The 19,064-nt window shown below is 36.2% G+C and overlaps 1 protein-coding gene across 1 annotated transcript in view; it reads right to left on the reverse strand.

Moving 5' to 3' along the window:
* The window catches only part of HCN1 (hyperpolarization activated cyclic nucleotide gated potassium channel 1), a 194,412-nt gene that overhangs the window by 164,389 nt on the left and 10,959 nt on the right, over positions 1–19,064 (reverse strand). Inside the window, exon 2 of the mRNA XM_065656472.1 lies at positions 6,420–6,843. Coding sequence (XP_065512544.1) covers positions 6,420–6,843 — 424 coding nt within the window. The remainder of the gene's footprint in view (positions 1–6,419; positions 6,844–19,064) is intronic.

A 19,064-nucleotide genomic window follows, 5' to 3' on the forward strand; every position in this document is an offset into this window, starting at 1 on the left:
AAGACAGGCTAATGGAGTTCTGATAATTTTCAAAACTGATTGACTGCCACTAATCAGAAATGCTACTGCAGGAGCGAACCCACCTTCTTGGGTCCAACAGCCATGACTCCCAGCAACAGGCCCATTACCATAAAAGCAGACAAAACTCATGTAAAGCAGAAAACATTATCTTTCAGGATTTGAGTTCAGGGAAATTTATCTCAGGCTATGTTCCACATGGTTTATCTCTGAGGGAAAACATCATCGCCACACAATCACTCTCCTGGCATAGGCATACAAGAAAGGCAGCTCAGTTTGCTCAGCCTTAAAAAGGGGGTATACAGATCAACAAAGAACCTGTAAACTTGTTACACTTCCCATTTAATCTACAGGAGGACGGATTATTCTTTCCACAAAAGTGATTATGTGTAGGACATTAAGTAGGAAATTAAAAAACAGAATACCCCATGTCTTGCTTGCATTTCTGTAATTGCCTGCTGTACAACTGTGCTGGGTTTTTTTGGCAGCTCGTATTTATCATTAAGAGAGCATGGATCATAATGTCTTCTAATTGTCTCTATGGGTTATGTGTATTTTCCTACTGCTGTACAGAACTTTAAAAAGCGAAAAATAAAAACTTGAGAGTATGCTCCGTCGTCTACATCAGGGAAATTTCATGGATGTATGCTTTAGCTGCAGTGATATACTTTTCTCAAACATAATTTTCATTGAAATAAATGAAAAAACACTGGCACAATTGAGCACCATCTAATGGTAAAATACGTATAGTTCCCTGTAAACAAAAAGGTTTACATAAAAGAAGAAGTATCAGTCTGCAGGTAAAATACCTTGCTGGCAACTGCTGTCATAGAGACAGACCATCCATTAGCCAACATCCCAGTTGAATTAAGGAGGAACACCAGCACTAAGAATCATAACCAGCAATGACCTGACAGCCAGTGATCCTTCTGGGAAACCGGGCTGAGGAACCCCCTGCTCCGATGAAGGTAGAGAGCTCATCTTCTACCACAGCCATGTTGAGCACGGGGCACTCTTGAATTTTGTAATTCAAACTGCAAGCAAACAGCATAGATTTTTAGATTACACAAGAGGTGGAGCTGGTCAGCACATGTCAAGCACACATGACAACAGCTTCACCTGGTACGGAAGATCCAGAACAAGGAGGGAGCTCCAGGAAAACCTCACGAGTGTCTGAGATACAGTGCAGCATAAAATGGAAGTCGGCTGTGTCAGATGTACAAACGCAAGCATCTGCACACTGAACAACAACATGAATAACTGCTTTGCATATTTAGTTAGTCCTGCTAGGGAATACTTCTTAGGAAAGAAAAAAAAACAAAACAAAACAAAACCAAAAAACCCCCACACCAAACAGCTCAGGTTTTGATATTTTTCATTGATCTACATAACCTGCCCCCAGCCATAGACTTGATGTGGGAGGATACAAATTCACTAATTTATACTTAAGAAGCATTTTCCAAGCATGACTTTAAAAAAAAAAATGCAAAACTTGCTTTTCTGTTTCCTTCATGTAGAAACTGGCAGGAAGTTGGGATTTTCTCCTACTTCAATCTTCTTAATGGTAGGAAGGCAGAAGACACCAACACAGAGGCTTCGTTGCAGAATTCACAGACTTTGTGCCAGTAAGAGAAGGTGGGCTCTCCTACGCCTTCTTTCCCTGAGAGTTATTTAACAAATTTCCCCCTCCTCACTCCCTATGAGACAGACAACTCATATTTGATTGATGCATCTGTAATAGGCAATAAAAAAGTGTCCCACTTTAAGCTAATTTATTTCTAAAATGCCACTCAACCTGTACTAGTATGCTTATTTGAGGTACTTGACTAATTGACACAACTTTATAGGGCCTAGAAAATATATTTTAAACTATCTCCTTGGAGGGCAGGAACTAAAACTATATTAGAATAATAAAAAAATAGTCTATTATGTCGCCTCCCATTTCCATGGGACCATTAATTCAAAAACTAAGTTAAACTGTATAATACCATAATTGATAGGAAAACTCCACATATGGTAGACACAGTCCTGTTAAAATAAAATAAAATTAATAATCCAATCAGTAAAGACATGTGTTTTCATCCAACACTACCAAGTACCCACCTAACTCATCACCTCTCCCTTCCCACACAAAGAACCTTGACTTCTCACCCAGATGGAGGGGAAAGAAAAAGTGATTTGATTTTCTATAGAGAAAAAAAGCCATGTGTACACCTACCACAGAAACAGCGGGCTTCCAAAGCAAGAGTTGTCTTCTGTGGTCCGGACAACACAAGAGTTCTTTTACAATATTTTTACTTAGGCAACAATAATGATTCAACAACAAACACACAAAATATGTATTTTTGTACCATTGGCAACAAGCAGGACAATGAGGAGAGGACACCTACTGTTGGCCTGTTGTTGTTAGAGCTGGTAGAGAGGATGCAAGAGATGAAAATGTTAATGCAGGAGCTGATTTGTCAAAGCTCTTAGACACTTACTTAATTTTTAAGCACTTTAGTAAAACTTAGCATTCAAGCAAGCTTGTATTTATGAGCTTTTCAGGATCAGCATTACTGTGATTATTAGAAATAAAACAGTAAAAAGTAGAATAAGACATGTCTGTGTGATATGCTCAGAAATATATTTTATTAAATACCTAAGCTTTAGCAACAGCTAGAATGAATATCAACACTTATGCAGGCTCATGAACCTTGAAAAGGTTTGGCAAATCGAATTTGATTTTAGTACAAGTCAAACCAAAATAAGACATAGCTGCAATTTACAATTATTGCATATATTATTAGATGGCTTTCTGCAAAACATAACCTTTATTGTACATCTTGAAATAACCATTCAGTCACTTCGAAATTGCTTCTAATTCTACATTATCAGACATTTCAGAATGAGAAAGACTCAGGGTACAGTTTTAGAAGTACCACTTCTATTTACTCATACATCTACTAGGTCTTGTCCTGAGACAAGAATTGCTGTAAACAAAGCTATTACAGTCTGATTATTAGGCAGCTTTTGGAAAATAAAGTTATTTTAAAGAATCGGTAAATTTATATCATAGACAAAAGTAAAGCAAAGTGGTATATCATTCGACATGTAACAATGTATTTATTTCTAATTGTTCATATCTTTTTAGTTGTTCAGTTATCCATGAGTATATTTAACTAAGAATTACATACTAGTTGCATGCAAAGCTATGTTAAATGTTCAGGGACCAGCAGCTTAGGCAGTCTCACAAAGTACGTTAAAGTAAATAAGAATTAGGTCCAGTACATCCTGTTCAGTACTTTTAGGAACCTGTGCTGCAAAACTTAAATTTGTGCAATCATCAATTTAAATAACAATTTTTTTCTTTCATGTTATAGTATATAATTTCATTTAAGTAAGTATGTGATCTTTTTTTCAACATCTGAGTTGTAAAAGCCTGGAATATCAGATATTGTAGCTAAAAAGCAGTTTTAGGACGGTGTGAATTTGCAAACTCAGTAAATTAATTCTTGCCAAGGTATCTCCTGTCTATTTGTTAAAGCGTTTCTTCCCATTTCCATTGAGTCATTCACCTAGATAAGCTGTTAACATCAGACTGATATGAATATATCAATCAGATTTCATATATATTGTACCACAGGCTACAGCTGTGTCCCCTCGTAAGAGTTAAGGAGAAAGCTTCTGCAATATATGCATCATTTACCTCAGTATTATTCCATGTGGCTGTTAGCAACTTGATCTTATTTAATTGATTTAAATGATGTGGAAATAAATGAAGAAAAGGAACCGTGTTTCACCAGTATCATATAAAAATGTTTTAAATTTTTGGTTACTCATGTGAACTTCAGAATACCAAGCAACTGAAGTCCAGGTATGTGATACTAAAAAAAGGAAAAGCTCAAGCAATTTCAGCCTTCCTTTTCTGTTGGATGATGTATAAATACCTCAGTGGGATAACAGCCTTATTATACAACCTGGTTCAATCATCAATCAGTTTTCCATGAAATCTCCTCTTGGCAGGTTATGAAGAATGAGTTTGCTGACTGTCCCCTCAGTATTTCTGACATAATGCTCGTTATACTGGATCCAAATACATGGTATTTCAGGTTTATCTGTACCATATTAAACCAACATGTCAGCCCAGATGCAAAAACTACTAAATCCTTTTAACCACACACAAACGGACTCTACTTCTGTGTCACAGAAATCAGCTAACAGTTGCTCCCTGTTGTGCTTGTGCAAACACACACAATACATAAAATATTAACATCAGCAGCAACCGTCACACTGGCTGCCCCTGTGGGATCATCCAGCTATTGTTTCCTAATTCAGCAAAGTTCGTCCCTATACAGATTTTTTTTATTTTAAAACACTACAATACTACACACAATTTCTCCAAAGTGGTAATGGATCACCACGCAGAGCAGTTTCATAAGCTACATCCGGAGTAATCGTCAACTACGGTGATAACAAAAGCCACATATGAAGATCCATAACCACCTTCATTTCTGATAATTGTAAAATACTAAACAACAGAAAAAATAACTTTTTTTTCTTGTACACATTTCATTTTGGGTTTTATCAGAACCTGATTCGGTCTACATATTTAACACTATTACACATGTTCTTGCAGTCATCAGAAACCTTTTTTTAAAGCAGCCAAGCAGCTTCTTGCTGCTTTATTGCAGGCTCAAAAATAAAATAATACACCTGAGACCCTCCTTCCTGAGAACATCCAGATAACACCATACTGTGTTATCGAACACAAAAATATAGACTCCAATTATTTTTAAATACTTGTCAAGTAAAGTATCATACAAGAAATATTTCACAAGATTTACTACTGGAATCAAAGGTGAAGTTGCAATCAAGTAGCCATTAACTAAAGATCAAATGGACCAAATCCATGGTTTGGACCACACCCTCTGGTCACTTCTAGTCCCACTTGGTGGCCAGTTCCACTATTTTTGATTTAGAATACCTGATTTTTCTTCGACAGTGGATGGAATGGGTGGGGAGGTATTCATTTCTCTGCTTGGAAGGGCTTTATAGTGGCAAGCTATTAATTCAAGCTGCCAAAAAATAATGTCATTGAACACATTTACAGAAGGTTGTCTCTCTGTAAAGCACAGAGACAAAAGCACAGCTTTATGGTAGAACTGCAAAATATGCTTAATCATTCGGCTTAGTTTAATCGAGTACCAAACTGCAGTGCTCTATTTTTGTGTCAAAAACAGAGGAACACTGCATTATAGGGAGGCAAAAAGAAGCAGAATTTACAGAATACAGTAACAAAAAATAATGACATATTTGAGGGGCTTTTTGAGAAAAAGCTATAAATTTACTAGACTTTCTATATTTAGTATCATCCAGCATAATTCCATTTTTAAATATAATCTGACTTTATTTGTAAGATGGCTTCGCATTTAGGTTTCTGTTAAACCAGTAAGTGGATATAATACTGGAGATAACCAGCAGAAAAAGCATCAGAAATGGTACTAAATCATCCGTCAATATTCATTTAATAAATCTTTATCAAAGTAGGTAAATAAATTTACGCAAATCTATTTTAATAGTGCTTCCATGAAAATGCTTTACAAAATAATCCTCATTACACTTGCTGCAAGAAAGGTTTAGAAAACAGCAGTTATTTTTCCCCATGTTTTTTAGCAATTCCTTTGAAAATACATTACGATATTTAGAACTACAGAAATCGAGACAAGCAAGAAGTGAAATGACTGAATCATAGTGGTAGGTGCCAAAGCATTAAACACTTCCTAGCCATGAGCATGCCAAATTAGGGAATGCAACATTTCCTGGAAATGTCACCATGCCAAATTGGCTGGCAGCACAAGGTCATGTCAGGAAAGAGTGGAGCTGACAGTTTAGAAGGCAATGACTCAAAATTTGAACTACCTATTTTTTATAAAGAAGGTCAGAATTTTATATGTTCAGCCTACACACAGCCTTCAACGAGCATTCTAGGAAATCTACTCAATTATAAATGGTTTCAGTTTCTCCTGAAATAGAAAAATATGAACATGTTTTAAGTTCTCTGCGATTATAAGAGTATTGAGTTCGTAAGTGTAAGTGCTAGTCACCAACTCAAATGCAGATTTAGGTGGCTGCTAAAATTTCTGATATTCTCAATAGGAGCCCATCCACACTATTGTGCTGATGGTCTCGAACATGTGTTTGGTCCCTGTTGTTAGCAGAGGGAAGATGATTACTCTGCATTTGTTTGCATGTTTTCCAAAAAGGCTTTTCTACTAGCACCTGTATGCAATTAGACTAATCGGTGAGTAAAAACTCTTTTTTCCATTCTGGTTCTTGTGTAGCTCTTCAGAGAATCTTCAATATTTTTTTTTGTAGGAATAAGATCTTAGTGAATTACATTATAACCATATAAATCTTACCTCTTCCCACTGGTGTATGTATCTAATCAGTCTTGAAAGGCGTAATAAACGTAACAGGCTGAGGATTTTTGTAAATCTCACAATACGAAGTGCTCTTGCTGTCTTGTAAACCTCCGAATCCATTCCTTTTTCTACAATAAGAAAGATATAATCCACTGGTATTGATGAGATGAAGTCAACCACAAACCAGCTTTTTAAGTAATTCATCTTAATGATTTTAGGGTCCAGTATTATTTCAGAGCTGTCTTCATTTACAGTCCCAGTTCTAAAATTCATGATCAAGTCCAATAGAAAAACAGTGTCTGACGCCACATTGAAAATAATCCATGGTGTTGTTGTTTGTTCTGTGAAGAAAGTGATTCCAACTGGTATAATGACAAGGTTTCCAACCATCATTATGAGCATGATTAAGTCCCAGTAAAACCTAAAAAAAAGAGGAAGAAACAGAATGGTTGATGTGCTGTGGTAAAACATGCTTAGAAAAATGGTCTCTAACATGCCACCAATTTCACCTCAAGATACTTAAATATTTTGTCAATGCTAAGGAAACTCTCATTGTTTTAACTCATTCAATATATTCACAGTCAGCAGAGAAGACAAAGTAATTATTACATTTCATTATGTGCCTTCCTTCTCAAGAACATACATCTAGGATAAAGACAGTACTATGGTTTTTCACTCCATGGCATATCTGAGAGGTGTGCATGTGTGGTACTCTGTAGACTTATCCAGACTTGTGTCAAAACCTGTTAGTGGGTTTATATAACTAAAACTGATATCTGGTGCCTACCAGAACTGCTTTAGCAATGCAGTATTTTTCTAAGGCTTCTATCCAAGTGGAAACCCAAACATCTACCTCTCTGCAAATGTGCTCATACCATCACAGTGCTGGAATAAAATTGCAGGAAGAGAAAAAAAAAGCACTGAAGCAAAAAAATAGAAACAAAAATTAGATAACATCAAAACCTCCATCCACATTTACAACCCTAATTGAACTTTCATTCATTTTTACAGCCTCATAGTCTAATCTTCTTTCAGAGCTAGCTAAGAAGCCTGGACAGTAATAGCTGCAACTTGCATAGTATAAAATGCATACTGGAGACTTCGCCATTTTACTCCAGAAGTATCTAACATCTCCCCTCTAACACTGTTAGAATGCAGCTTACAGTGCCCAATACAGATTGTAGAGAGTGAGACTCATAACTTTAGCATCTGTTATAGAAATGATGAGTAAACCCACCTGTTAGATCAAATATACATCTACCCTGATGGAAGATTTCCAGAGTAGTATATACCCAACAGATTTTAAGCAAATTATGTTAACTCCTAAATGTTAAACTGTCAAAGAAAGTTCCATACAGAAACTGAAAATTAACTTCAGAAAGCCTGGACCCAATGCATGACCTCTTATTCTGCTTGAGAACGTGATCTGCTTGACTAAACTTGATTTGGAGAGGCACAGAAACCACTCAACTACAGCTCCCCATGGACTCACTAGACTTCTTAGAAGACCGGAGGCAGCAACGGTTCCACAACTATCTCCCTGCTCCAGCCTCCATGACAGTGGGGCCCTGTGCGGGGGACATGTGATGGACATGCCACCAACACAGTCCTCCAGCACTGACTTCCAGGCCACCTCCATCACACGACCACCACACTCCTGGCATGCAACAAACACTATCATCTTGGTAAAGGTTCATGGCAATGAACAATAATAATAGTTCAAATGGCCACGGAACATTTCAGAAACACAAGTTTAGTTTTTGCCAGACTGGAACAGAGCATATGGATTACACTAAGTTTAGGAGATTGCTTCTTTTATTCAAAAATCCAGGTTTATAAATTCCCTTTGTTTCACATTTATCCATGAAAACACTTCTGAGTTTACAAATTGCTGATCTGATAATACAAGTCATTTACTGTAACTGCAAAACACACTAAAGGAAGAGTAGCATAGGATTGAGAGTGGCACGAGAATTCCCAGCTTTAGAATTCTTTATTCCAAGATAAACCTACAGAGATTAGGCTTAACTATCATTTGAGAGAGTAGGTGGCAAAGTATCTTAAACTAGTACTCAGAAATTGCATGAAAATAGACTTTATACATAATTCCCTGTATACCAGAATGTGACTGATGTCTTACACATCTTCGGTCTTACAATAAATGTGCATACAAAGTGTTATAAATACTCAGTTTTATGCAGGCCATACATATTTTTACTTTGCATGTGATGGTATTCACCTTTTCTGTACCATGTCTGACAAAAACTTTCTGATTTCTCTTATCTTTTTAAACTCATTTAATAGGTTTCTTGCTGTGCTAGATTCATTTTCAATAATCTAGAATTAAATTAATATATCACTGCTACTATGATCTACAGGTACAATTACCACCAACACTTTTACAATGCTATTGATTAAAATACTTCACAAAACTCTTCTCTTGGAGAATAAACGTCTCCAAGGAACCCCCAAAATAAGTGGAAAACCACTAGGAAATAACCACCAGAGGTGTACTTGTATCTGTGGCTCACTCCTAAGTGAAGCATTGATTGATTTCTGATTGACCTTTACGTTTCACCGGCACAGGGAGCAGTTATGCAAGGAAGGCGAACCAAAGCTGCACAACAACCAGCCACCCGGCCAACAGAAAATATTATACAGAACAAGGTGTTTTTATCCCACAGTAATCCACGGTTTAAAGGATCATTATGTACTGCGATTACGTAAAATACACAGGAGTTCCTGATGTTGAATGTCAGCAAAAGTGGTAGCATTAGAGCTTCAGTAATAAAATAAGATTGAATGCTAAGGACTATGAGATTGTACCAGTTTTGTATTTTGATTCAGCCCACAATATAGTACGAGCTGGTCAGTTTGTAAGACAACTTATTATTATATTACATTTTAATTTTCATTTAGAAACTAATCAGACATTTTCTTTTAGGAAAATGTTTCTAAATGGCAATGTTACATGATATTTTTCTTTCAGGTGAGAAAAAAAACTAGATGCAAGTCCCTGTATTGCCCTTCTGTGACCTGTGCAGAGAAAGTAATACAATACGTTCCCTGCCTACTTGTTCAGAACATCCTACTATCCATGTAACCAAAAGCAAGCTGAGAAGCTTCAGAAGACGGTGAAAGGAGATGCTATTGAAGCACAGAGGCAGCCCTTTGTTTCAAACTATTTATAGCCTTGTTTATTTATTTTTGCTACTTGCCACAACCCCCTCCCCCGAAGTGAGGCTGGTTATAAATTTAACACTTACAATCTCAGAGTTCTAGATTTATACAAGGGTTTATGAAATGTTGACAATAAGCAAGGAAGAGATAGGCCTGGGACAAAAAAATTTTCAAGAATGAGGGGGAAAAAAAAAAAAAGGGAGCCTGGGAGTAATGAGATCTTTCAGAGATAATGAGAAGCAAGAGCTGACCTTATACCCATAGCAAACTGCCATAGAGCTTACTACTCCTCTGAAGCTAACCTGGTACAGCTACTACTACTTGCTGTTAACTGAAGGTACAGAGGTCACACCACACTGCACTGAACTATTCCTGAAAATTTTAAACACTTCTAAATGGCTCAGATGTTTAATATCTCTAGATGGAAAAAAAGTATAAAAAACAGTTTTAAGGCATATTTTTTTCTAAATTGTAAAGAATTATTTAATGCAGAAATTAAAAAAATCACTCTAATTATTGCTTTGGTATTCTCAAATAAAACTAGTTGGATTCATAGCACTCTTTCAGTGATCTTTTCACTCTAAATTTATAATATCTACTATACTTCCAAAACTTATAGTAATAGCATGGTGTTCTTTACAGCTCTGGAACATGGTGCTGAAGCTTTGGTGGTCTATTTATTGCCACAGGCTATCCTGAATAGGATGAACAGTCTGTTCAAAATGAGTGCCTACACAAGCAGCGATAAAGATTTAGTATGAATTAATCAATGTTTGTACTAAGCTTAATAATGGAAGGCACTATGAATTCTAACAGGCACTTTATTTTCCACTTTGTATGTCCAACCCAAAGAAAACTGAGTCTTAAAGAAGGAAATTTCGGCTCTAAGTTAATTTGCTGAATAATTTGCTGTGTATGCAACTGTATAAAAAGTCATTGAGATCTGCTTGCTTTATTATTTCCTGGTTGCTGCCCATTGACACAGCAGTCTCAATGTCCTTGAATCAGTGCAGTTTGATAAGTGATTAGCCTTATGGTACACCCAGATTGACCCAGCAGAAGTTGTCAGAGGTCTGACAAACCATACAGCAGAGTGAACATCATCTCAAAGGCACTAGGTGCTGTGACTGGAGGTCACAGAACAGTCACAGCTTTGCTTAAGTTTTCTGAGTTTCCAGAAGATCATAAAAGTAAAAAAAAAAAAAAAAAAGAAAAAAAAGAGCAAAACATATCAGTAAAACCTCATGAAGTTAAGTCACAAATACTCATCAGCCACGTTATGAGCCACATTATGAAGTGGAAGGTTTTTGAAAACGATATTAATTCAAATTGCTTGTAAAATATCTTTCAAACCAAACCTGATGCATCTGAGACATGATTTCATTCTACACAGAGAACCCAAAACAGTACAAAATTTTCACAAGCTTTCCCTGTAAAACTTGACTCCTCTTTAGTTAAATATTTTGCTTGACTAGCAAATGCTCAGTGAAATGAAAACTGATATTTTCTTATCTCAGCTTCAAACGCAGCTTTATTTGTTTTGTTTTCATGGATCATCAGTTCACCTAACAGAGAAACCAATGTCCTATATAGAACAAAACAATCTTAGTATATGTAACAGTAATTTAAAACTTTATTACAACATACTGTAACAAGCACTAAACTTGGTATAATCCATGTCAGAATTTGATTCTCACCAGACCTGCCATCTTTCTCTGGCTATGCAACTATATTATTCTTTTAGTAAGAGAGAACAAAGCTAGATGTGCCTGAAAACATCTCAACTTGCAGATAATTACTGGGATGTGTTGGAAAGGACAGGAGGATGAAGAAGGGAGGATTTTCTTCAGGAGACCTAAACTATCTTCATGATTGCACAGGTGTTTGTACTTGAAAATTTTCTGAAAAATCATCACCACATTTTTTCACAACCTGAAAGTGAGGATATCCCCTTCTGCCCAGCTATCCATCTTCATTCTGCCCATCTGTCTCTCTTACACATACACACACCTAGAGGAAAACATGCTTCTTCTGGGAAAAAGGAATACAAATCAAATATTAAAATCCTTGTATTTTAACAAGAAATGTCACATTCAACATCTTCCATGGAACAAATTATGTTTAAATGTTGTAAATCTGTTGTAGAATGCTTCCTTGACTTTGGCCCTGCAGCAATTTTTTAATTTTCACATTTCCAAACAGAATTTACTGTAACCTATGTGTTTGCATTAATATAAATGCATTAAAATGGCTAGTGAAGTGTCACTTCTTTACATTGGCCAGTTGTGCTTTAGCAAACGGGTCACTTCTGCAGTTGAGTTGTCCTTCTGCATGGGTAAAACTTTCCTCATCTGAATGTACTTAGTTTTGCAAACTTCAGAAAGAGAAAAGGTTGGGTTTGGTGTTGGTTTTGGTTTGTTTTTAAAAGATAAACTATTATTCTGAAATTGTTGATTTATATTCTCTGTTGTCCTCTATTTTTGCTCTGATAGCTTTTAGCTTACGTTGAGTAAACAGAAATGAGGAACTTTGCACGGCTGAAACAGAGCCCCTTTCGCAGCTCATCCCTTGACTGTAAAGGACACACCACAGCCGAGCACTAACGGCATCTCCTGCACTTCAAGTGCTGAGGTTGAAGAGCAGAAATTATTAAGTAGAAGCCTGTGACACTTTCTCGGATTAAAATTTCTTCAATATTAGCTATCCTTTCTAATGTAAAACACATCAAGCTTAATTACCTTTCACTGACCTAGCTAGGTATCCTGCTGAAGCAGCAGAAAGGCTTTCTCTGCCTGGCCAAGACTGGCCAGTCTGGGATGAGGCAGAGGCTCATGTTCTGAGAACTCCATTTCCCTAACTGAGTTATGAGCAATGCTGGACCTGGGAATCTTCTTGCTTAATGGTTTAATCCTGATTAAGACTAAAAGCCATTTTAAAAATAAAATAATAATGAAGTTTTCAGACCCCCCAAAAATCTTCATTTGATTTCAGACTAATACTGAAGTCCTTCACTTCAAGGTTAGCCATATATACTTGGAGACCGAATTTATGTGCCTTGCTGTTAATTTTTAAATATTGATGCAACCTCCTATCCAGTAGCAGAAAATAAATTCAAAGATAGATTAATAAAATTCAGTGATACTGAGCCTTCTTTTTTATATCGCCATAGAATGCATCTAAAAATCACAAACTTGCACAATTTCAAACAGATTTCATGAGTTTTATCTGATAACTAAACACACTTGGTAGTGGAGATCTGTGATTTTTTGCTCAGTTGTGATTCTATGCATAAGGCAGATGAATAGATAAATGCAGCTCTCGGAGGACCTGATCAGAGCCCAGTAAAGCCAATGAAGGGCAATTTTCTAGTTTCAAAAGGCTTTGTTTGCATTGTTTGGTTAGGTTTAAAGCTTGAATGCTTCAAAGGTTTGATTACTAGAGAAGAAAATCACAGTACTGTCCACGGAAAGTGACTATAAAATTAACTAATTAACATTACACATTAATATATATGTATAGTTTCAATAAATTCAACTAATATTTAAGCAGTGGACATTTCAACAAAAAAAAATTAATTCTCACTACACATTAAATAGCTTCTGTCTAAAGTTTTTGTAGTATTTTACATGCAATAAAAATTAAGGCTCATATTTCTGGTACATAAAGGCACAGGAGTAATGCCCTCATTGCATATGTGAGGGGTGGAAGGACAGAACCAAAAGAAATTTATATAACATGGCAATATTATTTAACATTGAGCCTATTTGGTTTTAGCTAATAATCCCCTACCACGAGTGCTTGAATACATCTCATGTTTGCTATTGCTTTTCCTCTAGATAAACTTATTAAGCTACAGCAGGAAGAATTAAATCCTGACTTCCATGTAACCTTGGGCAAGAACAGTGCACCACTGCCAGTGGAGCTCTGATATTGCTTTTGTACTCCCCCATCTTTACACAGTTTGCCCTTTCTTCAGCCCCATTCCTTAGTGAAAGAGCAGCATAGTGGTCCCATCCAGATAGCTACCAGCTAGGAACTCACAAATTCATTTTCTCCTGGAAAAAGCTGAATCTGTCTATGCTGACCTGTATGCTGATCAAAACTGAATTATTTCAGATTATCAAGATCGGTTTTGCATCAACACATGTCACAGCACAAATAACATATCTTCCTCAAAATTACTCCCCCCACCCCATTCAAACTGTTAGACCATAGCCTCTCAGTATCAGGAAACATTTTGTATAGGGACTCCAGCTGATTTGTTTCAGTTTCATATTACCAGCCCTTAAACCAAGTGCTAATTGCAACATACTGATTCGTTAAGTGTCAGCAAATTTCTGTAGTAGATCACTGCAAAAGATGCATTCACATTCTCAAATTAGAAATGACCGCTTTACAGGCGTGAGAAAAAGTTTGAAAGAGACAGGTCTAAAAATATTTCAGCTGCAAAATAATCTCATATCTCATGTTGGAACACTTGCATTAATTAAAAATTTTGTAGTGACAGTAATTTTAAGAGTGTCATTTAGAAAGACAACATTCAGAGTGCCTCCATACTAAGTAAAAATTCAGAGGCTTACACTGGGAGAAGCCTTCTGTAATTCTTCTCAAAAAAGCATCACATGAAAAGGAAAGTACCTTAACAGACATCCCCTCGCAAGCCAGATAATGTCACCTAATATTCTTCTTTAATAGATTTTTTTAACTAATTCAATCTCTTATCAGTGTAATCTTTACAGGTTCTGCTGATGGTGAAAAGTGCATTTTGTCTACTATCTTCAGAGAAGAAGATGGAGAAGACATTGCTCAGTAGCTATTGACAGACCTCAGTCATGAGGTTTGGTGAGGACATTGGTCTGTGACCACTGAATAAGTTGGAGCAATTAGTTTTTAGAGGTGAATACCTTTGACAAGAAAAACAAGACTAGTACCACCAACTTGGTTCATGTAAGACACCAAGACTTCTGGTATTTGACATATATACTAACAATTTCATTCTGATTGTCAGAGGTAAAACTGTCTTTGTGCATATAACTGTACAACGATACAGTACATTCTGAGAAGCCACTTCAAACACAAATTTTCATTTACCAGAAATTGGTGCATCATTTCTTGAAAAGTTCACTGAAGGCAAGACTGTGCAGTATGTTTAAACTGCAAAATAATTTTTTTTTTTTTAAAAAGAGGTAGTCTTCAAATTCATTAAGGGAAAAATCAGAGGTGTAAAAAAGTGCAAAAGAACTATAGATAGGTATGAAACAAGTTGATGGATTATACATGCAGATTTTGTGTTCCTACACCATGACTGGAAACAAATATACGTGACTGAATATTTATACACCTCATATATCTACATGGATGTACAAGATTCTAGTACAAGAACAAGTAATTGAGATAGCATAAATATATCATATTAAATTATAATTCCCTTTTACAACTAAAAATAAGTACTGAGATTTCAACCCTTTAAAATAAGTGGAAGTACCATTTAAGAATTGTTTTACTGTAACCCATTAATATAACATGTTGTGTTAAATCATTAATAACTTGTGTTTGTTGTGAAAATAACACAAGAAACTGAGGAACTGGTGTTCAAAACAAATTAAAATTACCACTTTCTTCGTTTTTACTTACACTTTGATGAAAAAGGATTAAAATATATTTCAGACACTTTTTAGAATAGCGAAGGAAAAACATCAAATTCACAACAGAGCAACATGACAAGTAATTAGGGTCATGTCATGTGCATCCCCCCTTTGCAAAACAGCTCAATACATACAGCTCTCACCAACACCTCAGAAAATCCATTTGACTTTCCTCACCTATCTGTGGGGAGCTGAGCCCAGGATCTCCCCCTTCTCTAGAAAATTCATCACCCCCAAGTCATATTGTGTCTCCTGAAGTGAGATACACTGCTACCTTGTTCTCTTTCCCTAAACAAATATAGATCAGAGCAGGAACCAAAACCTTCTTCCCAGGGAAGGCGACGACTACACCACAGAGGAATTCTCACTTTTTTGCTCTTTCAAAGCAGATCAGCTCTGAGAGGCAATATTGTTATTGAACACATCTATGCCAGAAGTGTTATGCAAAGTAAATGTACAGGTTTAAATTCTCCTCATCAGAGGATGGAAATTACTCTGCACTTCCAACATCAGGGATGAATGGTTTGGATTCCTGAGCGGATACAGGAGATATTCATGTACACGCTCAAAAATACATGATAAAAATAGCATTAGTATGGTTATTTGTTATTTTGTTAACTTAATTAACTGAATTCATTGCATCTATTTATCTTTCTAAAACAGCAATTAATTAAAAATACAATGTGCACAATACCAAATATTTTAAGCAATGAAAGTAGTAATCTTCCACAAGCCTGCTTATACTTTTCCCCACATGTATTTATTATGGTTGTCTTTTTACAGGGTGACACACCTCAGGAGTTCTGCACTAGTGAGCAGGTAGGAAGGAGGATGCTCAGCTAGGAAGTTCCATATGCAGTTTTACCATCATCTTTCAAAACAAAATTTCATACCTCATACCCTACAACACCTTTCCCTACCAGAAATAAAATGCAGCTCTTGCATGTTTCTCACCTCTACACCATCTACACTCCCCATTTTCTTCATCATTCAGCTTGTATCCAGATCTCTCTGCTAGCCATTTACCTCCTACACTATTTAAGCAGACGCAATGTAATTTTAACATATCTTTAAAATTTCCCAGTTTACATACTGCATGCTCCAGTCTTACCACCCTTTTTAGAGAATAGCACTCTGCCTGCATTGCCAAAACAAATCAGCTAATTAGGCAGCTAGACAGAGCAGTGATCAGACAGACCTAATATTCACTTTTTCAAAAGAAAAAGGAAAACCCAGGAAAGCAAACAAAACAAATAACAAAGAGAATATGTGATATTCGAAGATATTCTGGTTGTTGGCCTAAGTAACTGTGGCCTTGTTAGTTTTACCTTTGTTCCTCTCATTGTCTTTTCATGCTATTTACCCTATAATGCTCCAGCAAGCTCCACGCAAGCAAGTCGGAGCAAAATCTCATGTACTGCCACTGTGAGCAGCTCAGTGAAGGGTGCAGGTTTGGAATACAAACCAAGTTTCTGGAGATGCAAAATCCACGTCTGACATTTATCAACATTGTTCAGTGTAATGGAATGTGATTGCTGAATGGCCCTTTTGCAGTTTAATTCAATATAAGTGAACAAGGAAGGTTTTTTTCCAATTAATGGCTTTGGTTATTCTTTCAAAAGCAAACAATCAAATGCCTTCCAAAAAACTGCCACAAAATGACTTATGTATACTTATTTATTATTTTTTTTTTAATCTGCAAAACAGGAGATAACCTGCAATATCAAACACTCCAAGAGATTGCCTTACATGCAATGAGGTCTTTTCTCCTTCCAGTACATCTTTGCCAGCAGCAGTACTGCAGGTCATATCCATTGTTTGGTTGTAATTAAAAAAACAAGGTTCCATTATATTTTGTCACGGGTATACACAACACTGAAACAGATGGCCAAGATCAATTTCTAAAAACAATAGATATTACATTTAGAAACTATGTGTTCGAAGTATTTATTGAACTACGGCAGATTACAAACTTGAAATACATTTGTTAATTATTGTTTTAATTTAGTCATATGAAATGGTTGTTGAGTCAGTTGAAGATATTTGATAACAATATATAGATTAATTTAAACTTCTACTTGATCTTCATTGAGACAGAACCATCTAAAGTAAAGCTATTATACAAAATATGTATATTAAATCTTTTTTCCTCCAAAGCTGCTTTTTTTTTTTCAAAAAAAAAAAAAAGAGAAAGTCACTTTAGGCTTCATGAAAAACATGTCAGTTTTCAGCCTGAAAAATAAAAGATTGGTAAAAACGTTAAGATCTGAAAATATATTCAAACTTTACCACAGGCTTTGTTATATACTTCACCTATAAATATTTATCAGAAAAAATATAAAAGGGAATTATTTAATAATCTACTTCTCCATATTTTGGTGGAGTGTTTTGTTTTTCACAGTTGACTTTGAAGTCTCTTGGTCCAAAAATTCTCTTTCTCCGATCCTCAGCATTTAACAGAGTCCGTATTCCTGAACAATGGCACAGTCCGCGCGCTGCTCTCAACATCAGCCACGCAGCACAGGTTAAGGGTGACAGGGAAAAGTGTTTGCCTGCAAGTAAAGTTCCCTATAATCGCAGCCACTGATAACTGACTCTAAAATAAGCACTCAAAGAAACTTTGGTCAGGGGCCTATGACCTGAACTATAAACAACAGCAGAAGTACTAAGGAAGATATTTACTCCCATACAGACAGATGACTGTTGCTTTGATACAGCACAATAACAAGAGCTTCTCTTTACCGTGGTGAATGAAACACCAGATGTCCATCTTTATCTTCCATCCATATTCACTCAAAATGAAGTTGTCTACGTATAATAAATAGGTTTCTGGCTTTCTGCAAATTAAAACATTTTACTTTGGAGATCTTAGAGAGGTTTTTGCCAGAAGCCAGTATACCTCAGAAAGACAAAATATAATTTAGCCAAATGTTTGTTTCATTTCTGGAGGACAGTGAGTTACGAACTATTCAAAACTGTTTAAGCTAAAGATGTGCAACAATTAGAACAGCCAAACAGATGTTAATAATTCAATGGTGGAGGACAGCAAGAAATTCAGGGCAACAAATGATTAATAGAACTTTTCATCATAATCTTAGAAAAGACATTGATCTGTACTCTGCAAATCAAAATATATAATATGACAGAAATGGAACATGAAGCATATTCAAAATATTCTGATATGCTAGTTCTGCAAATTCAGAGCACCCATGGATGACATTTTTTAAAAATCAGTTTTACCATTTACAGCTCCTTATGGCTAGAATTCTGAAAGATGTTCAGGCACAGAGTCCAGATGCTTACAAGTATCTAGGTCCTTAGCTCGTTCTGAAACCCAAAGATAGATAGGCTCCTGACATCCATCTCAGATCTTCATCTAACATCCTAGGGATTTGCACACTGCACAGAGCACTGGGTAAAACTGTCATTTTCAAAGCCATTCCAGAAATGGAAGAAGTTGTACTGAAAACATGAAACCAAGTTAAATATCATATTCCCTTTGCTCATATTGCCAGTGGCATAAAATCAGTATGTACATTCAATGCTAAGATGAGCTGCTGACACTTCAAGGAATCACAAGTCAGTGGCCCCAGCAGGAACATCTGTTACCATTTTACGCAGATTCATACTACCTGTGTTCCTGGGATACAAAGCTAGCTCTTCTTCTCTGGAACAGGTCTGAACTCAGTCACACTGTGAGGAACAAGTGTGGGAGTGGAAGTTCACTGCAGCTCCCCCATCCCTTCCACAGAAAAATAAATTGGGTCTAGCCCGTGGGAGAACATAAGAGTTGACTCCAGCTTAGAAATGGTAGAAA

The sequence above is a fragment of the Caloenas nicobarica genome, chromosome Z (assembly GCF_036013445.1).
Source record: "Caloenas nicobarica isolate bCalNic1 chromosome Z, bCalNic1.hap1, whole genome shotgun sequence".
Classification (NCBI taxonomy): Eukaryota; Metazoa; Chordata; class Aves; order Columbiformes; family Columbidae; genus Caloenas; species Caloenas nicobarica.